Source organism: Dipteris shenzhenensis, chromosome 9, assembly GCF_047967505.1.
Source record: "Dipteris shenzhenensis isolate YYH24624 ecotype China chromosome 9, Dip_SZ_1.0, whole genome shotgun sequence".
Classification (NCBI taxonomy): domain Eukaryota; kingdom Viridiplantae; phylum Streptophyta; class Polypodiopsida; order Gleicheniales; family Dipteridaceae; genus Dipteris; species Dipteris shenzhenensis.
This window is the reverse complement of record NC_141604.1, coordinates 21,700,495-21,726,468: the sequence shown is the minus strand read 5'-3', so window position 1 is coordinate 21,726,468 and position 25,974 is coordinate 21,700,495. Positions and strand designations below refer to the sequence as shown.

The following is a 25,974-nucleotide window of genomic DNA, read 5'->3' as shown; positions in this document are numbered from 1 at the left end:
TAGATGGGGTCCAGGGCACGATCAAAGTGAACCTGTACATGAGTGGGCGTGGGGGGGATCCTCCTTGTGACTGGCATAGTGGTAGAGATACAAAAGGCTAAGTACGAGTGATCAGCACCGAGTGGGGCAGGGGGCACAATAAAGTCGTATATCCGTGAAGTAAAGGCCAAGGGACCTAATAGGTAGTCCACTGTGCTTGTCCCTCTACCATGCGGGAAACAAGTGAGACCACCAGATGATGGCCATCTCTGTAGACCATTATAAATGCTCAAATCATGGACAGCGCCTAGCTCAAGTAGATGTCGTCCATACTCTTTCACCGATGGTGCATTTGTAGAGTGTCTCACTATCTCGAGCTCACAGCTGCATCTAGTTCTGGTACTATGAGGGAATCCGATGCAAAGTCCAGCAGGTCCACCTGCATGTTCCCTGTGCGTGCATTGAAGTCACCAAGAAGGAGGATGTCCCCGTGCCTAGAGAGTTCAGCGATATCATCCTGAATCACTCATACGGGCTGTGCTCCTCTGTGGTGACCTCACGTGCATAGGATGAAGTATCTGGGGAGAAATAACACACCGCTATGAGAATCGGTACCTTCAACTTGAGATCCAACATGAGTCCAACAACAAATCTCTCAATCTTAAGCACCTCGGTGGGACATACGGAGAGGGAGGACGTCGAAGCAGTTCAAGGGCTCGGTGGTAGCATCTCCTAGCGTCGATGGTGCAGTCCCCATGTAGCCACACAACAAACGACAAAGAGGCTACAACGGCTGGAAAGGTAGAGATGGGCGAAGAGGGTAGACGGGGATGGAGGCAGAGACAGACGGATGGAGAGGATGGGAGGGTGGACGGATGGATAGGTAGAGATGGGCGAAGAGGGTAGACGGGGATGGAGGTAGAGACGGACGGAGAGGGATGGGGTGACTGACAAAGGGGGGGGGGGTGACAGACGGACGGAGAGGGGGGGGGGTGACCTGACGGATGGAGAAAGAAAGAACGTCCATAGAAAGCCTCGCGGACCTATGGTACAAAGTGACACCAAAGAGAAAAACTCATACAAGCCACAAGGGGCTGAGGCAAAGGGCGTGCTAAGACCCTTTGCTGAGTACTGTGCTGAAATAAAAAGAGCTCAATGGCTCAAACAAAAACAAGTACATATCATATCATATCATGTGCTATCTGCTATTGGGAGTAGGCTGAGAATTGGAACTGGATTGGAAACTCAGAAACTGAAACCGGGCACTGTGGTCGCTCGTCTATGAGCGGTGAAAATTTCTCGAATCTGAGTCTGTCTGGCTGTCTCATACTATGGCATTGGAGGGGGGCGTGGTCTCCTCGATCTCTGAACCCGCTGAGCTTTGTTTCAGAGTGACCCCTCATCTCGGGCGGTCCCCTCTGAGGAAAGCTGTGATAGGGCGAACCTCAATTGAGTGTGCTCTGGGCGGTCTCCGTGTCGTGGGTGGCCTCTCTCGGTAATCCAAATTGCTTGGAGGGGGGGGGGGTGACGTGATAGACGGAGAAAGAAAGAAAGAAATATTAACGTCCACAGAAAGCCTCGCGGGCCTATGGGACAAAGTGACACCAAAGAGAAAAACTCATACAAGCCACAAGGGGCTGAGGCAAAGGGCGCGCTAAGGCCCTTTGCTGAGTATTGTGCTGAAATAAAAAGAGCTCAATGGCTCAAACAAAAACAAGTACATATCATATCATATCATGTGCTATCTGCTATCGGGAGCAGGCTGAGAATTGGAATTGGACTGGAAATGCAGAAACTGAAACCGGGCACTATGGTGGCTCGTCTATGAGTGGTGAAAATGTCTCGAATCTGAATCTGTCTAACTGTCTCATACTGTGGCATTGGAGGGGGGCATGGTCTCCTCGATCTCTGAACCTGCTGCAGGTCCTCGGAGAGAGAGAGAGAAAAGAAAGAAAGAAAGACATTTTATTAGAGTCTTCGGAAGACCGATAGGTCTATGAGACTGAAAGAAAACCTGATACAAATAACAGTAAGGGTGGAGCTACTCAAACGAGCATCATCACCCGTGCTGAATCCTAAGTTTGATCATACATAATCAAATACATCTGGATGTAACAATGAAAAGAAAAGGACTGGAGCGGAGCGGAATCCTCCGTATGTCATGTCGCCCTGGCTGGTGCATAGCCGGTGATGGGACACTGGCGCCCGTCAAGGGGTGCCATGCGTCTCGGTCTCCTGGATGAGGCTCGACGCAAGACCAGAGCCACCGTGACTCCCGTGGGACGTATCCCGGGTCTAAACAATGATGGGAGGTCCTCCAGAGTGATCTGTGTGTCCCCTCGATGTCTCGTGTGTTGTGCTGCGGTCGTTGGGTTGGGGTCTTTGTCACGTCTGCGGCTAGAGACTGGACGATCAATATCACTCGATGGGAAGAACTCTGTGATCCTGCTCTGAGAGGTGTCTGATGATGTGGCCAAGCCCTATTGCCTGAGTAAGTACTCTCTGTGTCGGACCCCCTCGTGAATGAAGGCCGTGAGGCATCTCTGATCTGGGTAGGCGAGGAATCTGGAAAGGAGCCTGGAGCCGTCTCTGAAGAGGCAGTGGTAGCGACCTTGGATCTCGTAGTACATTGGGCACCTGAACATAAAATGCTCCTCCAACTCAACCTCCTGACTGTTGCACAATATGCATAAGCGATGCTCCCTAGGAATCCCCTCTGCTCTACCGCTCTCTATGCGCAGGCGGTGTGATGATACCCGAAACTGTTCGATGGAGATGCGTAGTGAGTGACGCATATGAAGCTCAGTGTACCCCGGTGGTGTGATGAATCCCTTCTCCGAAATACGAAGATAGTAATCTCTGTAGAAACTCAGCTTCACTGGAAGCTCCCTCGGCTCCAACCAGGTCCTAAAGGTGTGTAGCTGCAGGAGATCCTCTCGAATGACTTGGTTGGTGTGTGGCCCCGATTGGGATGGTGGGTGGGAGTACCAGAGGGGCATCTAAACTGTACTGAAAAGGAGATATCCTATCGATGTGAAACCCTAGTCTCATAAACCATCTGTGAGTCGGTGCACACCAGCATCGCTCGTCTCCCTCAGCTGCCAACCTTATGGAGGAATCGAGAGCCAACCATGGCAACCTCTGTCTCCCTGATGTGCAGTCCCCATATGATCTAACCCGGTGTAGATATGTGATGGTCTGAAAGGCTGCATCTAGCTGGAGTGGAGAAGCACCAAACTCGGCCTGAATGATGTGATGTGGTGGTACAGACGGTTTCCCCCGGATCATCCGTGAGAGCATGAGGATCTGCAGGCGCTCCACCCGTGTCCACTCTATCTCTGACATGTCAGGCCCCCAACAAGGGCTGCCATACATACCGGCTGGTCGAACCAAGGAGTCGAAGAGAAGAGCCTTGGTCCGAGGATCCTGGAAGTGGGAGTGGAAGCATTGTCTCTCTAGCTGAGCCAGTGAGGCGTATCCCCTACTGATCTTCATGATGACACCAGCGATGCAGGCCCGACTCGGGCCGGAGAAGATGACCCCCAAGTAAGTGTATGAGGATACAATCTCAACTGGTGACCCACCGAAAGTGAACTGCTTCCGTTGCATGTTTGCTCAAGAGGTGTTAAAGATCATGACCTTGGTCTTGCCAAGTTTGACCTCCAAATCATGGGATAAACAAAAACACTGCAGTGCATCTAGGTGTCGTTGGAGCCCCTCGGGTGTGGACGACAAGAGTACCATGTCATCTGCATAAAGAAGAATCCTGATGATGATCCCGGCAAGTGAGCAACCGGTCCCTTCGAACGCCCCCATGAAAGTCTCAAGCTCATCGATGTAGAGGCCAAATAGGGTTGGTGATAAGGGACAACCCTGTTTGACCCCTATGGTACTCAAGATCTCATCTGTCCAACCTGCGCCTGTCCGAACTTGGCCTGAGACTCTCTCATAAAGTGCCATGACTGCCCATATGATCTCCTGATCAAATCCCAGTGTCTGTAGGCGTGTGATGAGACGAGCTCGAGGTACTGTGTCAAAGGCTTTGCGGAAATCCACAAAGCAGCAATATACCCTCTCCTTCCGTGATCTGGCCTTCTCAATGACACTCCTGAGTGTGAGTATGTGATCCATAGTCCCATGGTCTCGCCTGAAACCAGCCTGACCCTTTGCTCTGAGCCCTCTCATCTCTGCGAACAGGCTGACCGACGCATCCAATACAGCTGCATAGATCTTGGACATCACATGGTCCTATAGTTGCTCGGGTCCATGGGATCCCCTGCCTTGTGGATGGGGGGGGTAGCGGGGGGTAGCGGAGGGGGTAGCAGCGAGGGGGTAGCACAAAAAGGAATGATATGTTTGGATGTGCCAATACATGACATCCTTAGCAAGTGTCCTTTACTTTTGAAGGGGAAATTCTACAAGCAGTCACATCATACAAGAATCTGGGGCTTGAGTTTAAGAACAACTACAAGTTGAATGGAGAGAGAGAGAGAGAGAGAGAGAGAGCGAGAGAGAGAGAGAGAGAGAGAGAGATTGAGATTTTATTAGAGTCTTCGGAAGACCGATGGGTCTATGAGACTGAAAGAAAACCTTATATACATCACAGTAAGGGTGGAGCTACTAAACGAGCATCATCACCTGTGCTGAGTCTTAAGTTTGATCATACGTAATCAAATACATCTGGGTGTGACAATGAAAAGAAAAAGACTGAAGCGGAGGGGAATCCTCCATATGTCATGTCACCCTGGCTGGTGCATAGCCAGTGATGGGCGCTGGCGTCTGTCAAGGGGTGCCGTGTGTCTCGGTCTCTTGGAGGATGCTTGACGCAAGACTAAAGCCACCGTGACTCCCATGGGATGTGTCTCGGGTCTAAATAATGATGGGAGGTCCCCGAGAGTGATCTGTGTGTCCCCTCGATGCCTCGTGTGTTGTGCTGCGGTCGTCGGGTCGGGGTCTCTGTCACGTCTGAGACTGGACAATCAAAATCACTCGATGGGAAGAACTCTGTGATCCTGCTCTGAGAGGTGTCTGGTGGTGTGGCCAAGCCCCATTGCCTGAGTAAGTACTCTCTGTGTCGGACCCCCTCGTGAATGAAGGCTGCGAGGCATCTCTAATCTGGGTAGACAAGGAATCTGGAAAGGAGCCCGGAGCAGTCTCTGAAGAGACAGTGGTAGCGACCTCGGATCTCGTAGTATACTGGGCACTTGAAAATAAAATGCTCCTCCAGCTCAACCTCCTGACAGTCGCACAATGTGCATATGCGATGCTCTCTAGAGATCCCCTTTGCTCTGCCACTCTCTATGCGGAGGCGGTGTGATGATACCCGAAATTGTCCGATCGAGATCCGTAGTGAGTGAGGCATGTGAAGCTCAGTGTACCCTGGTGGTGTGATGAATCCCTCCTCCGAAATACAAAGATAGTGATCTCTGTAGAAGCTCAGCTTCATTGGAAGCTCCCTCGGCTCCAACCAGGTCCTAAAGGTGTGTAGCTGCAGGAGATCCTCTCGAATGACTTGGTTGGTGTGTGGCCTGATCGGGATGGTGGGTGGGAGTACTGGAGGGGCATCCAAACTGTACTGAAAAGGAGGTATCCTATCGATGTGAAACCTGAGTCTCACAAACCATCTGTGAGTTTGTGCATACTAGCCTCGCTCGTCTCCCTCAGCTGCCAACCTCATGGAGGAATCGAGAGCCAACCATGGCAACCTCTGTCTCCCTGATGTGTAGTCCCCATATGATCTTACTCGGTGTAGATATGTGATGGTCTGAAAGGCTGCATCTAGTTGGAGTGGAGAAGCACCAAACTCGGCTTGAATGATATGATGTGGTACAGATGGTTTCCCTCGGATCATCCGTGAGAGCATGAGGATCTGCAGGCGCTCCACCCGTGTCCACTCTATATGTGACATGTCAGGTCCCCAACAAGGGCTGCCATACATACCGGCTGGTCGGACCAAGGAGTCGAAGAGAAGAGCCTTGGTCCGAGGATCCTGGAAGTGGGAGTGGAAGCATTGTCTCTCTAGCCGAGCTAGTGAGGCATATCCCCTGCTTAGTGTGGCCTGCATCGCTGGTCTCATCGTGAAGATCGGGCCGGAGAAGATGACCCCCAAGTAAGTGTATGAGGATACGATCTCAACTGGTGATCCACCGAAAGTGAACTGCTTCCAATGCATGGTTGCTCGAGAGGTGTTAAAGATCATGACCTTGGTCTTGCCAAGGTTGACCTCCAAATCATGGGATAAACAAAAAGCCTGCAGTGCATCCAGGTGTCGGTGGAGCCCCTCGGGTATGGACGACAAGAGGGCCACATCATCTGCATAAAGAAGAATCCTGATGATGATCCCGGCAAGTGAGCAACTGATCCCTCCGGAAGCCCCCATGAAAGTCTCAAGCTCATCGATGTAGAGGCCAAATAGGGTTGGTGATAAAGGATGCCCCTGTTTGACCCCTATGGCGCTCAAGATCTCATTTGTCCAACTTGCACCTGTCTGAACTCGGCCTGAGACTCTCTCATAAAGTGCCATGACTGCCCAGATGATCTCCTGGTCAAATCCCAGTGCCTGTTATGAGTCAAGCTCGAGGTACTGTGTCAAAGGCTTTGCGGAAATCCACAAAGCAGCAATATACCCTCTCCTTTTGTGATCTGGCCTCCTCTATGACACTCCTGAGTGTGAGCATGTGATCCATAGTCCCATGGTCTCGCCTGACCCTCTGCTTTGAGCCCTCTCATCTCTGCGGACAGGTTGACCGACACATCCAATACTGTTGCATAGATCTTAGACATCACATGTCCAATCATGATAGTCCTGTAGTTACTCCGGTCCATGGGATCCCTTGCCTTGTGGATGGGGGTGATGGTGTTGAGTGTCCAAGTACGGGGGAAGCCAAGGCAAACAGCGTCATTGAATAGCTTTGCTAGGATCGGGGCTAATGTGTCGATCCCATATGCGATAAACTTAGTGCATAGCCCCTGGTGGTCCTTAGCTCGGCCATTGTGCATCCGTACAACCGTACCTCTACCCGTCAACACCGTACATTCGTTAACTCCATACATCCGTACAACCGTACCTCTACCCGTCAACACCTCTCCATCCTCAATATCTCCCGTCCGTATGTAGTCTAATCCTAGTCTAGTTCTAGTCCTCCCTAACCCCGAGTTGGGCTAAACCCCCAACCCAAGCCAGGGGTTAGGTTAAGCCAGGGGGTTCATCATACAGCCAACTATGGATTGGCCTACCCTCTCCTCCAAGTCCCCCTCAACCCCCTCAGTTCCTTCAACATCCATCAGGACTCGGTACTCTACAGTTGCAGCCATGACACCCTCTCCATACGCACAGAATTACCAACAAGAAGGCTCAAAACGGCCCATCCTCGGGTAACAGGATCAGATTTTTTATCTGCAGCAGGCAGTGAGAGAGCTATGATTGGAGCTGGCAAAAGTAAAGGCCCGACTTCACATCTTGGAAGGGCCTGGTAAGCAGGCAGTAATTGATGAAGCTGTAAAATCTTGTAAGGATTCTCCCCCTACCCCGCAGCTAGTCTCTACAGTTAAAGATCTTGTTCACATTGAGGTACAAACTGCTAGGAAGGAAGTGTTTGTGGAAGTGGACAACAAAGCAAGTAGCAGAGATTAAAGAACACGAAGCTAGATGTGATAATGCGCTGAAGATTAGAATAGGGGGGCTCCCAAAAGATTGGTACAAAGAGGAGGATACATATAGTGAAATATTGACAAAGATCAAATCAAGTTTGCCCAACATCGAATGGGTGAATGATGATGAGCAGGATGATGACGACTCCAGGCCAGCTTCTATTTTGCACTATAGAGGTCATGCAATCCTTACACTGAAGTCAAAAGATATGCGGATCAAGCTTCTTCGACAATCTTACAAGCTGAAGGGCACCAAAGTATGGATAGCAGAGGAGCGTACACAAACTGAACTCAAGATTAAGGCAACTGAATTAGCTAAAGTCAGGGCTGCCATGTAGGATGGAAAATGGGCAGTTTACCGTGAAGGGGTAGCACTAATCAGAGAGTTTAAATCAAAACCAAAAGACTCTCAGTCTTAAACTGATGTATGGCTGTTTACTCTTCCAGAATATCATGTAGGTACTCTAAATAATTGGGGTTGCTTTTTGCACTCCTTGGGAGCTGCCATGTGCCCTCCCTAAAGCAGATGCACTAGAGGGTTTCTTGCTGTCCCATAGACCTTTTGGTCTCCAGTGGACATTAATAGACTTTCTTTCTTTCTTTCTTTCTCTCTGCATCTCTTGCTGCGTCTCTGCTCACTGTCGTCTCATCCCATTGATTCACGTGGCCCTCATAGCGTCTATCTTCTCCTCCTCCATTCCGTCATGTCCAGGGGCAGACTCAAAAGTGTAAAAATATGTGACATGTCGCTGAGCCCGATCTATCATTGTCTCATGTGTCACTGCCTGCTTTTGCTCTTTGATCTGGCACGGGTCTTTCTATGTCGTCGCATCTCCATCAGATAGAGACCAATGTAGACATGGTCTTGGAAGTGGATTAGACGGGAGAGAGACCCAAAACCAAGTCCCTCCTGAAATAGGCAATGGTATTGCCCTTGGATCTCATAATAGACGGGCCAAGTACGTAGGAAGTGCTCCTCAGTCTCCACCACATCGTGAGGTTGGTTGTTGTTGAGATATTGCAATGTTGGTATCTGCGGTGGGATAGGTGCTCGTGGGACCTGTGTCCAATCTCCTATATACCCTGCATGCCTGAAAGTCGAGGTCTCAATGTCAGCATCTTGTGGCTGTCTCTCTTTGAGCAAAAATTGCCTTCATAGCATTTAGATTTTGGATCCATAGATTGTGATTAATTTGGCTTGATTGCTAGCCTTCACCATCACTCCTTTTGCCCTTTGCTTTGGACCTTTCATAGAAAGGCAACAGAAAGGCTCAATACTCCTTTTGATTTTGTCTTCAGATCTTTGATGGAGAACAATACAAAGGATTGCTCATAAGTTGTGCTTATGTGTAAGTAGATATGTGCAAGCATCTGTCACGGGTATCCTTATGCCGTGGACATGCTAGCAGTAGATCCAGCCATGTGGGCTGCCACGCAAGCAGCAAAGTAGCAGATCCATGTGGACTGCCATGCAGGCAGCCACGTCAGCAGGCTGCCAAACAGGCAGCCATGTCATCAGAGCAAGGCAGGGCTTGCATCAGCAGCAGCAGGCACCACGCCATCCTGCAAGTGCCACATCAGTAGTACCACATGGCACGTGGTAGTCGGGGGTTCCAGCAGGGCCAGAACCAGTCGTACCACAGGAGCAACAGATCAGCTTCCTCCCCTCCATCCTCTTCAGGTCATATTCAGGACCCGGTTCAGCTGGACAGTAGCAGTTAGGGCTCTGCATCAGACCAGTCCCTTCCTTCCATCAGCACTCAGTTCATCAGTGAGGGTTGGGTCCCTCCATAGAGTATTTCCATTCCTCTTTTGTAGTGAGGGTTCATCCCCTCCATACAGTTCTTAGTCCTTTCAGTTATTTACAGTTGTATTCAGCCCTTTTGGCAAGACATTATTTCAGATATTCTTTCCTCTTCAGAGGCCCATTATATTCCTTCCTCAGACTCTCACACTCACTCCACAGTCCACTTGCGTTTTGAGTTCATTATTCCATCAGCTCACGTAGTAGTGAGCAGGAGAGAGAGCGAGTTAGGATTTCTCCCTGTTACAGCATCAGAGCATATGTTTGTGTATTGGTCTTACACCCATTTTAAGGCATTGATGAAGTTCATGAGAACGTCCATATAGGATGGAAGTAGATAGCTTGACTGCCACGAGATTACTTTGACACTCTTGAGTTTGGGCTTTCATGATTATGGGAGGCCCTGTTATGTCTATACTTTATGTATTTTCAATTGAAACTGCATTGTCTCCCTCTCTTCTCCTTCATTTGTTTCCTTTTGTCTTTTAATGATAGGTAGGTGTCTAATGCTGTGTCTACTGTTTGGTTTTGTGTACATCTTTTATCCTAATCCATAGCTAGGATTCTATATGTGTCATCTATTTGTCTAATTGTGATTTGCTTTTTTGTATATTGCAGGAACTACTTTCCCATTTGCCCAAAAAGTATGAAGAACTTAGAAGGTAATGTATGGGGATCCCAAAAACTCAAGTCCCTATGTTGTTTTACTTTCTCTCTTGTTCTTAACTTACAAATGCTTTACTTTGTGATGTACGCCATCTTGCCTTTGTTCCTTGCATTTGGCACTATCTCAAATTCCCCCGTTTTTTTAGAGTATTGGCTCTTTGTGAAGTCTTCATTTAAAAACTTATATCTTGATTCAGCATCTTGAAACTGAGATGTCTAGGCTTTTCTCCTGTCTTTCCCACCTAAAGGCTTTTTACCAGTGGGATTCGGAGACATGCATGGTGTTATGACAGAAATTACGAAGTGTCTCATTGATGCTTTCCTTCTCCTTTTGTCGAGGCCCACGATATTGAGATTGAGGGTTGTTTCCTTTCTGTCTTGTTTCTCTTCCATCGATGATGCTATTTCTTCAATATTGGAGTTCATCAGTTCATTGTGTTGGAGAGGCCGTTTACTGGAGCATGGATGAAGCTTGTGTGCCGGCAGCCTTCATAGGAGCTCATTAGAGCTAGTAAGCCCAGGACCATGGGGGGCTGCAGACTGAGTATTTTGCATATGGACAAGAGGTTTTGGGTCCAATCTTAGCGCAAATGTTCAATCTTGCTCTATGCCATGGCTTCCCCTCTGCTTGGAGTATCATTGTACCGATACATAAAGTAGGGGACCCCACGAACACGTATCATCCATTAATGTACTGTGCCATACACACCACAACAAAGGAACTGCAGTCAGACAAGTTTGCCCAGAAGACATCTTCAAAACTGGGGCTCGCAAGGAGAGGGTCCTGAAAGTCGTAGGAGGTCTACCCTGAATGGTCCAGTGAAGAGGAGGATTTAATTGGATGGGAAATTCTTCAATGTCTCTTGAAGAAGCTTGGCAAGTCTGTCGTATCTCTGGCTCAGGTCCTCGCGTGCGCTATCTCTATGAATCCTACTAGTTGGTGCTATCTGGCTGGAAAACTCAGCGATCATGCTCTGAGAGGAGTTTGACTGTGTACCCTGATCTCGCCTATGTGTTTGGAGCAATGACTTTGTGTGTTGGACGGCCTCATGCATGAAGGCTGCCATGCATCTCTGATTTGGGTAGGTGATGAAGCTGGATAGGGGTTCGAAACCATCCTTGAAAAGGCAGTGATAGCGACCTCTGATCTCATAGTACCCTGGGCATTTGAAAGCGAAGTGCTCCTCTGACTCATCTGTAACCAGCCTTCGGAACCCCTAAGGGCGGTAAACCACAACTATCTCTGAACACACCGTCAATTACAGACACTTAGCTCCCACTTAATCACACCACATCAAATAGCATAAAAGAAAATATAGGTGAGGCTAGAATGCCCCTGCTCAATGATCACACAGCGACACCGATTGGGCCCAAACACTTGGCGCCCCTTGCGGTATTTCTTTATTCTTCTCTAGTGAAAAGTAATAGCAATCTTACAACCAGGGTGCACCCTGAACCGTTCCCAGTGGCTACCACTGCTCACCGGCCCACACTAGGCACACACTGCATTAAACTAGCAAACTGTGCATCCCAACTACTAGAGCAAGGCATAGGCATCCTCTGACCTCAACAACCTGGTCTCAACCTGGGGTCACCCTCTGTAATTGGGTGATTGCAACAGACCTAGGGAATCCCATAGAGAATCTCAAAATAGAGAACTAGAAATCAATCCCACAGTGAAAACAAAGAGAAATTGGGCTGAAAATCTGGGATTGCGCGCCCACAGCACGGACCTCAACCGAAAACACTTGCTCCTCGCAAGAACAGGTTCCCGTGGTATCCAAAACCCCACCAAAGACTTCAAAACAGAGTTTCACAGCCAGAAACCCTAATTTGTAGCAAGAAAAACCAGCATTGGGCTGCGTGCAAGCACAGGACGCCTGAAACAGGGTCCGTACAGTCTGTACGGACTGTTTGTCAATCTGTACAGGCTGAAAAATGCGTCGTACAGTAGCAGATATGTGCCAGGAGGAGGTCCAACAGATCGCAAAAGGTGCTGCTTGACTCGGGCTGCGTCCAACAGGGCTGGATGTAAGGAAACAGAGAAAAACAGCAGCAAAACAGTGACCAGCAACCTATGGAAGGTCTGGCGCAGCAAGAAGGAGCAAGAGAAGATGTAGAAGTGGGCGAATTCTAGAGCAAGCCCTTGATTTGGACGCCATCTGCCCTAAAGGAGGGGAAAGATTCTAAAAGTGGAGCTGGTAGGTTGCATACCTGACACATGGGACATTAATGCCCCTATCCCCTTGTACCAAGGAAATGTTGGTTTTCCTCGGGGCAACTTTTGACACGTGGCACATTAATGCCCCTAACCCCTTGTACCAAGGAAACGTTGGTTTCCTAGGGGCAATTTTTAAAGGCTCTAACCCCACTAATTAATGACAAACATTGGTACTATCTAGGGGCAACCTTTTAATCCTTTTTAACCCCTCTTCCCACGTGAAACTTGGGAATCTATCTTGGGGCAAACTTCCTGGCTCTGTCACACCCCTCTGCGAGGTCAAAGTGATGCCATGCCTTGATTCTAACAATTAGGTCTAGCTAGTGTGTCCAGTTAGATGTGAACACTAGGGGCTTTTAGGAACTCACTGCTCCTCTAGGCCAGTCCCCATGGCCAAACTGGTTACAAACTTAGTCATAGCTTATTTGTTCAGATGATGATGCTGCACTTGCCGATGCACATGCCTTTGCTATTGATTCTACCATGGCAGATACTCATTTGTGGCATGAGAGGTTTGGACACCTCAATTTTGGAGTCCTGGTGAAGTTATATAAGGAAGATATGGTTGTGGATCTTCCCAAAATGTATATGCCTTCCAAACATGTTTGTCAACCATGCTTACTTGGTAAGATGCACCGTGCTGTGTTTCCCAAGGATGGGAGAGTTGGTGCTTCACGTAAGCTTTATCTGGTTCATAGTGATGTTTGTGGATCCATGAGGGTTGCCGCTCTTTGGGGGTTCTACTATTTTGTTACTTTTATTGATGATTTCACCAGGTACACTTGGATTTTCGCATTGAAATCCAAGTCTGATGTTTCTTCATGCTTCAAGCACTTTATTGCCTTGGCTGAGAATGAGAGTGGGCTGCACATTACTCACATTAATACAGACAGGGGGGGTGAATACATGTCGAAGGAGTTTGCTGTTTTTTTGGCTTCCCGTGGCATTAATCATCGATGCACGGTGCCTTATACTCAACAGAATCCCGTGGCTAAGCGGAAGAATAGATCAGTGATGGAAATGGGCAGATGCATGTTGAATTGCAAACATTTGCCTAATAAGTTGTGGTTGGATGCGGTCATGTGTGCAAACTACATCTTGAATGATGTCCTACCAAGGCATTGCAGCCTATCACACCTTATGAGGTTTGGACGGGTCGTAAGCCGCACATTTCCCACATGAGGACTTTTGGATGCTTAGCTTATGCTCATGTGCCTCCATAGAGACGCACTAAGTTGGATGATGTTAAATGCATTTTTCTTGGGTATAGTTCAGAGAGCAGGGGCTATAAGCTATATTAGCCCCACACGGGCAAGTGTTTTATCAGTCGGGATGTTGTGTTTGATGAATCCTCCACTATGCCTTTGCTGGACTGTCAAAAACAGCCCGTTGTTGATGCCCCATACATATTTGACAGCTTGATGCCTTTGTTTCCATCCGATGCTCGGGATGATGTTCCATCGTTGTCCCTCCTCCAGCTGTTGGTCATTTGCAGCCACATGTGCATGCAGAAATTCAGCCTAATATGCCTATCATTGATCCGGATCATTTGCACAGGGTTCTTGACCAGGAAAGAGCAGAAATTCATGAGCCTAAAAAGGTACCCCGTTGGCTCCTTGACACATTAAAAGACAGCAAACAAGACACTCCTCTGGCAGTCCGTACGAGAGCAGCTGTTCGAAAAGAGCAGCTGTCCGAAAAGAGCATGCTAGTTTTTTGCTTATGCTTTGGTTGCTACAGCATGCAATGAAGAGCCATTATGTCATCAAGGTGCCTTTCAGAATGATTGTTGGATGAAGGCCATGCAAGCTGAATTGGATTCTGTCCATCAGAATGATACTTGGGAGTTGTGTGATTTGCCTTATGGCAAGAATGCCATTGGAACTAAGTGGGCTTACAAGATCAAACGGAAAGTTGATGGTTCAGTGGACCGTTACAAAGCCCGTCTTGTTGGTAAGGGCTATGCTCAGTAGCATGGCATTGACTTTGAGGAGACTTTTGCTCCCACTTCCAGGATCACTACCATTCTCATTGTTGTTGCCTTTGCTGCCCACTTTCATTGGCAGATACATCAGCTTGATATTAAGACAGCTTTCCTTCATGGACATTTGCAGGAAGAGGTCTATGTTTCCCAACTTCCTGGCTTTGAGGTTGAAGGTTCCGAAAGCGAGGTATGCCGCTTGAAAAAGGCCCTATTGAAGCAGGCACCTCGGGCTTGGTATTCGAGAATTCATTCTCATTTGCTCACACTTGGCTTTTAGAACAGCCCTACAGAGGCTACCCTTTACATCCGCAAGCGTGGGATAGATTTGCTGATTTTAGTCCTTTATGTGGATGACATGCTTGTAACTGGGACACATGCTTAGCAAATTGCAGATTTTAAAGTTGATTTGCAGCAGACATTTGCTATGTCTGATCTTGGTCTTCTGCACTACTATTTGGGCATTCAATTTGCTAGCAGTGAGGGGGGCATTTTAATGTCACAATCCAAGTACATTGGACAGCTTTTGCAGCGTTTTCAGTTTGAGGATTGCAAGCCAATATCCACACCATTAGAGACTGGTTTTCACTTCTCTTCTGAGGATGGCAGCGGTACATGTGATGTCACTCTTTATCAGCAGGCAGTTGGTTGTTTGATTACCTATGCCATACGAGACCTGATCTACCGTATGTTGTCTCATAGTTGAGCAGATATATGCACAGCCCATCTATGCACCGTTGGCATGCCGTGAAGCGTGTTTTCAGATATCTTAAAGGCACTCAGCATTCAGGCCTTCTGTATGGGGCTGATACTTCACTTGTCATGCATGGGTTCACTGATAGTGATTGGGCTGGTTGTTCAGACACTTGTGTGTCACATAGTGGCAACTGTTTTATGCTTGGTACTTCATGTGTTTCTTGGTTCAGCAAGAAGCAGAGTATAGTTGCTACTTCTAGCTGTGAAGCTGAGTACAGAGCGGCTTTTACAACTACAGTAGTGGAGTGTGTTTGGCTTCGGAAGCTACTTGCAGATCTTTGTGCATGTCAGACTGCTCCTACCATCATCTTCACTGATAGTCAGAGTGCTTTGGCTGTCGCACGGAATCCAGTTTTCCATGCTCGCACAAAGCACATTGAGGTTCACTATCACTATGTCAGAGAGCAATTATCAGCAGGTGATATTGAGTTGTCTTATGTTCCCACTGAAGACAACTTGGCAGATCTCTTTACGAAGGCCCTACCTCGACCTAAGTTTGAGGCTTTTCGGCAAGCTTTAAACTTAGTACCTTTTGTAACTTGATCTATAGTACTTGTACAATCATAGGTTGCTATATCCTACGGGACGAACATGTGCAAACATGACACTAGCTATTTAGGTATCTTGAGCCATGTTCAGGATACTTCAGCCCATACCATGGAGGGGGGTTTGTAGGCTATCTCATGGGCTATCCATAGATGTCACTTATACCTTGGTATGAGCCTTGTAGGCCTAGTTATAGTTATTTAAGACTATTGGTACAGTTGGTTTATGTACCATCTAGGTCAGTTAGGACACTTAGTCTAGTTATGGCAGTTAGCCCTAGAGTTTTGTTATGTTGGCTCTCCCTTGAGCCTCCACACTTCACTTTTTGCAGTAATCTATTACAGCATCTCGTTTTTCTCCATTGTGCTTCCATTTTTGAGCTTCCATTGTTTCCAACACCCAACAATTATGAGAAATTGAAGCCTCTCAATTCGGGTCCACTCTATCTTAGATAGGTCTGGCTCCTAACAAGGGCTGCCATACATGCTTGTTGGTTGAACCAAAGAGTCAAAGAGAGGGGTTTTGGTCCGAGGGTCCCGAAAGTGAGATTGAAAACACTGTCGCTCTAGTCTGGCCGTCAGTGTAGGATGCAACCACCTCCACCGGCAGCTCTCCCAGGGTAAAGTGCTGTTTGTGCATGGCTGTCCTGGATGTATTGAAAATCATGACCTTTATTTTACTTAGGTTGACCTTCATCTCATGTGTCTCAGAAGGTATGATATGCATCTAGGTGAAGAGAGCAAAACTAGGCCATCTTTGTACAGGAGAATTTGAAGCATGAAAACGGCTAAACGAGCCCCTCCTAGTGTCCCAATAAAGCTCTCAAGCTCATCTATGTAGAGGCCAAATAAGGTTGGTGATAATGGACAACCTTGTTTAAGCCTAATGGTGCTCATGATCTCCTCTGTCCATCCTGCACCGTCCACCCTGCACCTGTCCGGACCCCCGACCTGAGACTCTCTTATAAAGTGCCATGATTGCCCATGTGATCTCCTGATCGTATCCCAACTCTTGTAGACGTTTGATGAGTTGGGCCCTCCGCACCGTGTCAAACGCCTTGCTGAAATCCACAAAGCAACAATGAACCTTTTGTCTCCGTGCCTTGACCTCCTCGATGGACCCCTTGAGAGTGAGTGTGTGATCCATGGTCCCGTGATCTATCTTAAAACCTACGTGCCCCATGGCTCTTGAACCGCGAAGCTTTGCAACTATGCCAACTTCCGTGTCAAGTACTGATGCATAGGTGTTGGACATGACATTTCCAATCATTATGGTTCTGTAGTTTTTCAGGCTCATGGCATCTCCTACCTTGTGAATGGGGGTAATGGTTTTAAGGGTCGAGGTGTGTGGGGAGCCTGTGTAAACAACTTCATTGAAAAGCTTCGCTAAGATCGGGGCTAGGGCGTTGATTCCATATGCAATGAACTTAGTGCGTAGGCCCTCATTCACTTGGTGGTGGTTGTGGAGCTTTAGAGTTATGCATTTGATACCACTGGTTGTGAAGAGTGTGCATGAGGTGGGGCGCAGTAGATGTGAGAGAGAGGTGCTGGCTGGTTAGGGACATCAAGCACTATTTCTCATCTAAGCGTACACGAGCTGCTTTCCATGCTTTAGCCTACACCTCTCACCGGAGTATAACCCAAGGACCTATGATACACTTGTGAGCACCTATGCTATAGCGAGCAATGACACGACTGTAGGTGATCAACACCCTCAGAACCTAGACGTAGGAGAGATAGTGAGAACATTCTCTCTTGCATACTTAGATGAGAAAGAGGGCTTGATCACAACGATGGATGGAGGCTCTTGCCTCCATGGGAGTCAAGGGGGACCTTGTAAAGCCTCTTGGCTATTCCCGGCATCATTTGCCACAAGCCTTGTAATTCAGATTGGATTATATATTGCAGTTCTACCTTCACCGACAGTTCAGAGTTCACTTGCCACAGTCAGTGTTTTGCAGTTGATTCAGACAGTGATTTTCACGACAATTTGAGTGCATTTCTTGCACCATGTCTACGACTAGCAACCTCAATGTGGAGGGATCTGCTAAGCTAGACAACTCCAATCACGGCACATGGAAATACGAAATGTGCATGCATAAGAGTGCCAAGTTTTGGTGTCCGTGAGAGGGGATGGGGCTCGTCGCTCCTCATTCCGGGGACAAAAGCCTGCTTGACCAAACAACAATACTCGTGCATGGTCTTTGTCTCACTTGGAAGGTGATGCTTAGTTTCGAGTCGGAGTCGTCGGTGCAAAGCCTTACACTTATCATCATACCAACTATTGCAGGGTACTGAGCCGAGCAGCGGGGGATGTGTGGATGGAGTGGTGTGTGGAAAAGCGTGTAGGGCGGCCTCATGGAGAGAGCGTGCGATCAGGGCAGCTCTATCCTCTAAGAGCGGTATGCGGTCAATGTCTCTTCGTAAGTGGAGAGATGTACGGAGTATTCAGGTTTTAATTTGTGATCAAAGTGTATGTCCTAGTAGGTAGTGTGAGTGGATGGTGTCCTAGCGTGTGACGAAGGCACTGGTGTGGATATACTAAAAAAAAGGTAGATGTGGTCTGCTCCTTGAGGTGGTGGTGAGATGGAGAAGTCAATAATATGTGAAGTGAAGGCAGGAGATCCCATGAGATCGTCAACTACGCTGGAGCCCCTCCCCCTCCCCTCCTCCCCTTCCCACTTCCCATGTGGGAAGCAAGGGAACCCGCTTAAGGAGGGCCAGCAATTGAGGCCATCATAGATGATAAGATCATGTATTTTACCCATGTCTACTAGAGCTTGTCCATAGGATGTGATTGGGGCCCGTCTATCCGCAGAGACTCGAGACATCCCGGCCTCGCCTATATCAACATCTGGTAATAAGATAGAATCATCACGAAATCTAGAAGTGATACCTAGCATGTACCTGTCCTCGCGTTGAAGTCTCCAACAAAGGAGAATCCCAATATAGCTATCCTACCTGCTACTTCATATTTAAGGCTGTCTCATGCGTCCCATGGTACGCCCCACAGAGTAGAGCATAGTGTGACATTGGCAGATCTTAAGACATGTTACAGAGGCAGTGAGATTCTTGATGGGTTCCCAGCCATGCTCATCTATAGCTTAGATCAATCTTGATAGATCAAATGCAAGACCCAGCTACCCAACATATAGATGATGCCCAACCCAACTTCTTAGCTCCTTCCATTCATTTCATATTTATTTACAAATGTTTCCCTAAATTACACTACATATATAGGGGTGTGCTAGACACCTCTAGTTTCCTCGTACTAGGTGTTCCGATCACCATGTATTTCAGCTTTTGGTTTCTAGGGCTTGTTGGTCCGTTGCAGACATTAATAAATCTGTCTTTCTCTTTCCTCCTTCCCTCCTTCCCTCTCCCTCCCTCTCACACTTCTCTAGACCCAGAGTGCACGACTCGACCAGGGATGGACACCCGCATGAGGACTGCAGGCATCTCCTCTCTATTCAACATGGGCGACAGACCACTGGGGTGACTAGCACTTGTCAGATGAGAAGCTACCTCTCGGAGACTACAGAGGAGGAGGGAGGGAATTGGACGCACTGCTCATGCTGAGCATGAGTAGCGATCCATCACCGGTTTTCTCTCCCAAGGATGCCAGTAGATCCAGAGGCACTGTCAGACGAGCTCATCTTGTCTATCCTCAGCCGACCTGTGGAGTTGGTCCTACAGATGACATACATAGGTCCAGTCACTTGGAGGGATAGCTGATGGGTTGGCTGATGGCTAGGGACCTCCCCTCGTTGTCATTTACATTTGGGTTCTCTCTTTCGCAGAGCGACAGCATGATGTATTTGTTTTCTTGTCTCAGACAATCAGCCTTAGTTGCGGGTGTGGCTCCACCCCTTAGCTTTCATTGTGTCTGGCCTTTTTGAGTCTCATAGACCCTTTGGTATTTCGTAGATGTTAATAAACTTTCTTTTTTTAATAGCTTATTAAACAACCAATTTACCCCATGGATTCAAGAATTGTTTTTTTTTGTGTGCTGTTCTAATAACCCCCTCTCTTTTCATCTCTTACTCCCCCCCTTCCCCCGGCCTGCTCTCTCTTCTTTCTTTTCATTTTTACCTTCGGTTTTAAAAAACTCTCAAATTTAATTTATTCTATTTTTATGAAGGGTAAGGTAACTCCAGTTCTATAGGAAGGCTTGTCCATATTCTTGACCAATTTGAAACTCTCAATTAGCGTGTTTGTGATTGCACAAACATTATGTCTCCATGGATCTTCTTAAACGATCCTCCTAAAGGTTATTTCATTTTCCAGGTGTATATCAGCAAACTTTTTCTCCATCTTGAACATGCTTCAGGTATAACTTTTCTTACCTGTTTCAGGAATGTTTAATTGGTGTGATAACATATTTGTGTTTTGTAAACATGTACAATTTCCATTTTTTGAGAAAACACAGGGTCTACGACACTCATTATAAGCCGTTTGTGCAATTGCAGGCTTTTGAGCCTCCCTTTGATATGACCCAAAATTATGAAGAGAATCAAGACAGTGTTCTTGGACATCACGAAATAGATCATCACATTTGTGGAAACCGGGTTGATCCTTCAGCCACACATACAGATGGAGATCAAAACTTGCATTGTGGAACTAAAGAGACAGTGAACAGTGGGCATCCATATGCTGATAATAGGGCAGCAGCTACATTCATTCCTGACAAAATTGAAGCTTCCAGTAGAATAAATGCTGTGCATTCAAGCCGGAATGAACCACAGAATGGTCAGTTTAGGGCACATGATTATGTGAACGATCTTAACAAATTTGACGAGGACAGCTATACAGATGGCAGGTCTGAATGGAGACCTGATATGGTGGATTGTAACAGTTCTGATTTGGAAAACAATTTATATAACAACAGGAAGGTAAACAGAATAATATTTTCTTATGTTCAGCTTTGTATGCCCTTCAACATTTGAGGTGTTACGTTGCATTTTTGTCGAAGCCATGTTTTAATGTGAGGGTTAGCATGGCCAGCAAAAAGTGAGCTTATGTGGTCTGCTGATGTGTTGTGTCCAGAGCATGATGTGTTGGCAAAAATTGAGCTGTGCTCTCTCTCTCTCTCTCTCTCTCTCAGGCCCCTCACTTCTCTCCAAGCCCCCCCACTCCAGCCTGCCCCCTGTCAGCTCTACCCCCTCGACCTAACCCTGCATCCACCCCCTCTTGACACCCTTATGTATCCTCAGCCTTGCAGCTCTGCTCTCCACATCTGTATTTAGTGACTTGTCTCCCCCCGCCCCCCCGCCCGCCCATTTCTGGTGTTATTATATGACAAGAAAGCAGGATAATATAAATCCCGCTCACTTGGACACTCGGAAAGCAATTCTCGTAGAGATGCCCGGAAGAACTGATATTTAGCAAGAGTGGGATCACCAAAGACCTGATGGTTGCGATCCTTCCATAGGGTCCATAGAGCTCAATAACAAACCCAGTAAAAAAGGAGATTAGAATCCTGCCTAGCCAGATGAAAGCCAATTAACCAAAAATGCTTTCCAAAAGAGGCACTGGGGAAACGAGCCTGAAGCTGTTGTTGTAGCATAAGCAATAAATCCCCCCCCCCCCCCCCCCCCCAAAAGAGCGCAAGAGCTCAAACTCAAAACTCAAAACTCAAAACTGAAACTCAAACATCGAAACCCGGTGCCGTGGTGGCTCTCCGATGGGCTGCAAGGATGTTCCGGATCTGCGTTTATCGAGTTGTCTCTTGCTGTGGCGGAGGATGTGGTCTTCTCAATCTCTGTATCCCATGTGCCATGTCAAGAGTGACGCCTCGACTCTGGCGGTCTCCTTTGAGGAGAATAGAGATAGACAAGACCTCGATCATGTGTGCTCTGCTCACTCTCTGTGTCGTGCTCTGTGTCGTGTGTAGTCGCTGTGTCTTTGGCTCGATGCATCGTGTCGTCTCTTCCCCTTGATCCACACAGCCCTCATGTCAGCGAGCTCTTCCTCCACCTCACTGTCCTGGAGCTGACTCAAATGCATAGAAAGCCATGACATGTCGCCCCCCCCCCCCGCCCCCTCCTTCCCACACACACACATAGATGATGGTGAGCTTAGAGTCTTAAAGCACGGATAAGCGGAGATCTCCCCCTCCGTGGCTTGAGATGCAGAAAAAACAAGGGAAAAGAGAAGCCAAAAGACAAGAAAGATAAAGGAATGGATGCGGGTACGGATTGGCATACATTGTTTGTAGATACCCATTGTTTGGCTTAGATCTTGCAGAGAACTTGGGGCATTCTGTATTTGTGGGCAGACATTGCAGTTGGTTTGTAGGTTGTCCAAAAACTTGGGGCTTTTGCAATTACACTGCAATGTTGCAGTGAAATTTGGGGCTTTTGCAGGCAGAGTGCAAATTGTGTAACATTTGGGGCTTTCAGACCATTTGCCCTCTTTTGGAAGCAATTTCCCACAAGAAATTGGGGCTTTTGCATTTGGGTTGCAATTTTGCAAGTAAAAGAGCATCTTGGAAGTTTGCAATCTTTTCTGGACTCGGTACGAGTCAATTTGCAGACTTTTGCCACTTTTTGCAGATTCTATTTGCAGATTTTTGAGCATTCAGTAGAGCATTGTGGTGCATTTTGAGCCTTTGATAGGCTGTGACAGTATTTGTCACTGTGGATAGATTTTCTTTGGCAGATTTTACTTGTGCATTTTCCATCCTAGGAAGGGATTTTACATGTTTAGTTTGCTGTGTTTTTTGAGTTTATTTGGCAAAAATGGCTCAGAACAACCCCAATGAGGTGTTCGGAGTTCTCACAGAGGAGGATAAGTTAGATGGCACCAACTACTCCTTGTTGAGTTTCATGGTTCGCAACATCTTGGTTGGTAGCCATCTTTGGGATTATGTCAATGGAGATGAAGCAAGGCCAGATACAGTGGCTACATCTGTCACTCCTATAGGTGGAGGTAGGGGTAGAGGTCAAAATGCAGCACAAGTAGTTGGAGCTGCCACTCTAGGAGCTCCCACAGCAGAGCAGAAAAGATGGGATTCTAGAGATGCACAAGCTCTTTCAATGATTTCTCTCTCTGTCAAGAGGTTCATTATACCTCACATTCGGTCATGCAAGACATCAAAGGCAGCTTGGGAGATACTAGAAAGTATATTTGCAGCAAGAAATGATGCCGGAGTTGCCTTTCTGAAGCGAGAACTTTCTCATACGCATATGGATAAGGGAGATTCCATAAATTTTCACCTCACTAAGCTTCATGATTTGAGGGAACAATTGCTGAATATTGATGAAGTCATTCCGGATTCAGAGATGATTACCACCACTTTGAATTCTCTTCCTAAGTCCTATCTTGGATTCCACACCTCGCTGAATTTGTCATTGAGGGGGGGGCAACAATCCTCTCTCTTTTCATGAGTTGGTAGGACTTCTGTTGCAGGAGGAGCAGACCGAAGAAATATGGCAACCCGGGCTGGCGAGCATGCCATGCTTTCCAAGTTCAAGCCCAAGGGAAGAGGGCAACAAAAGCAACATGCCAATCAACCCTCACATTAGCATAAAGCTGATTTAGGACAGCCCTCTTATAAGGCTAAGGGTGATGTAGATAAGCAGAAAAAGAAGGGCATTTGTCACTACTGCAAGAAGCTAGGTCATTATATTGGAGAATTGAAGAAGCACATAGCTAAAGAGAAGAAAAGGGATTCAAGTATGGTTGTGTTAGATGCATTAGCTCCTCATTCTCATGATGGGGGAGATGTTGCAGCCAACTTTGTGGAAGAGCACTATGCCTTTCTGTCTTGCACTTTAGATTTTGCAGTGGGTAGTTCAGATGCTACAGCTACTAATGATGATGACCCTTATGCTTTTTTGACTTGCAGCTATGATCCTTCAAAGGATGCATGCTCTCTCAGTGTCAATGAGACATTGAATACTTGGTATTTTGATAGCGGTGCTTCAAAGCACATTACTTCCAAGAAGTGTCTTTTTGCATCTTTGCATCCTCCACCTACTAAAAAGAAGGTGACTTGTGCAAATAATTCTTCTTATTCAGTGTGTGGAGTGGGAGACATTATTCTCACATTCATCACTGATGCCACAGATTTCATAATGTCAGATGTTCTCTATGTGCCAGGCATAAAGAAGAATTTTCTTTCAGTGTCCTCTCTTAATAGAGGAGGATTTTAGGTTGTATTTGATGATGATAAGTGTGCAGTCAGAGACGAAGAGAATGACTATGCTTTGATGTTGTCTGGCACTTTGTATCGGGGTCTTTTTCAGCTTGATTTTATGAAAAAAGATCCGATCTTGCATTATCAATGAGCACTCAAACTGCTGCGATACAGAATGCAGAGTTATGGCATGCCAGGTTTGGGCACATGAGTTATGGCAGCTTAATGACACTTCAGAGGCATGATATGGTTGATGCATTGCCTCCTTTAGAGTCACCTCCTCCTCATGCATGTGAGGGTTGCATCTTTGCCAAGATGCATAGATTTCCTTTCAAGAAGGATGGTGCAGTGAAAGCTACACACAAATTACAGCTTATTCACAGTAATGTCTGTGGTCCCATGAGGACACCTGCTTTTGGGGATTATCTGTATTATGTTACATTCATAGATGACTTCACCAACTACACTTTGGGTCTATGGTGTGAAGGCAAAATCAGAAGTGTTTATGCACTTCAAACACTTTGTGGCTATGGTTGAGAATTAGACAGGACTCAAGGTGCAAACACTTTGCACAGATTGAGGGGGGGAGTATATGTCTCATGAGTTTAAGGCATTCTTGAAGGAGAAAGGCATCACGCATCAGCTTATAGTGAGGCTTACACCTCAACAGAATTGCAAAGCTGAGCGGAAGAATCGCACTCTTATGGAGATGGATAGATGCATGCTTACCAATAAGAAGTTGCCTCACAGGTTTTGGCTTGAAGGCCTCATGTGTGCCAACTATATTTTGAATCGGGCTCTTACAAAGGCTTTGAAGACAATCACTCCCTATGAGGCATGGCATGGGAGAAAGCCTTCAGTGGACCATTTCAGAGTTTTTGGTTGTATTGCATATGCCCACATGCCTGTGGAGTTTCGACACAAGTTGTCACATAACGCACTTAAATGCATTTTTGTGGGGTATATTTCACAAAGCAAAGGCTATCGTCTCTACAATCCTACTTCATGTAAGATTTTTGTTAGTAGAGATGTTATATTCTCTAAAAATTCAGCACATACACATGCTGAATTTCAGATTCCAGCTTCTTCAGATGATGTTTTTGAGGGGATGCTTCTTATAGCATGAAAATGCAGCACATACACATGCTGAATTTCAGATTCCAGCTTCTTCAGATGATGTTTTTGAGGGGATGCTTCCTATAGCATTTGGTTCCTCTGCTGAAAATCAGAATTTACAGCAACCTCCTCCCGATTTACATGCCCCAATTCAGCCACCGGTTGATTTTGTACCTCCACAAGGTGTGGATGAGGTTGTCAGGCAAGAGATTCAAGAGATACACGCAGCCAAAACAGTCTCGAATTGGTTGCTACAGACTCTCACGGAGAGTAGGCTTGAGCTCCCATTGCCTGGCAGGACTCGTAGTGCAGTAAGGCACGCAGGGGGGGCTCTTTCAGTTGAGACAGCTTATGCAGGGACTCTTCTTGATGAAGAGGAGCCTGACTCTTTTGAAGAAGCAAAGGATAATCTGCATTGGATGCATGCCATGCACAATGAGTTGCAGTCCATAGAAAAAAATCAGACTTGGGATGTTGTGGATTTGCCACTAGGTAAACATGCCATTGGTACGAAGTGGGTTTTCAAGGTAAAAAGGAAGCCAGATGGGTGTATTGACAGGTACAAGGCAAGGCTGGTTGCCAAAGGCTATGCACATGAGAAGGGCATAGATTATGAGGAGACTTTTGCTCCTACATCCCGGATGACTACCATATGGTCAGTTATTGCAATGGCTACAAATTTTTATGTGGAATATCCATTAGTTGGACATAAAAACAGTTTTCCTTAATGGAGACTTGCAGGAAGAGGTTTATGTCAAGCAAACTCTTGGATTTGAACTTTTTGGCAATGCACTTCAGGTTTGCAAGCTTGACAAAGCTTTATATGGGCTGAAACAAGCCCCATGTGCATGGTATGCCAAGATTGATGCCTTCCTGGCAAGTAAGGGGTTACATAATAGTCCCACGGAAAGCACCCTCTACATCAAAAAGGATGGGGGGGATATTTTAGTCATCATTCTTTATGTAGATGACATGTTGCTCACAGGGTCAAATGAGGATATAATTGCAGATTTTAAGGCTGAGTTGAAAGCTGAATTTGGCATGACAGATTTGGGCATGTTAAATTTTTATTTGGGGATCCAGTTTATACAAGACAAGCGTGGCGTCGTTATGTCT

The 25,974-nt window shown here is 46.8% G+C and overlaps 1 protein-coding gene across 1 annotated transcript in view; it reads left to right on the top strand.

Moving 5' to 3' along the window:
• The window catches only part of LOC147898364 (uncharacterized), a 206,955-nt gene that overhangs the window by 8,980 nt on the left and 172,001 nt on the right, over positions 1–25,974 (top strand). Inside the window, exons 3-5 of the mRNA XM_087378766.1 lie at positions 10,052–10,095; positions 19,890–19,932; positions 20,072–20,494. Coding sequence (XP_087234892.1) covers positions 10,052–10,095; positions 19,890–19,932; positions 20,072–20,494 — 510 coding nt within the window. The remainder of the gene's footprint in view (positions 1–10,051; positions 10,096–19,889; positions 19,933–20,071; positions 20,495–25,974) is intronic.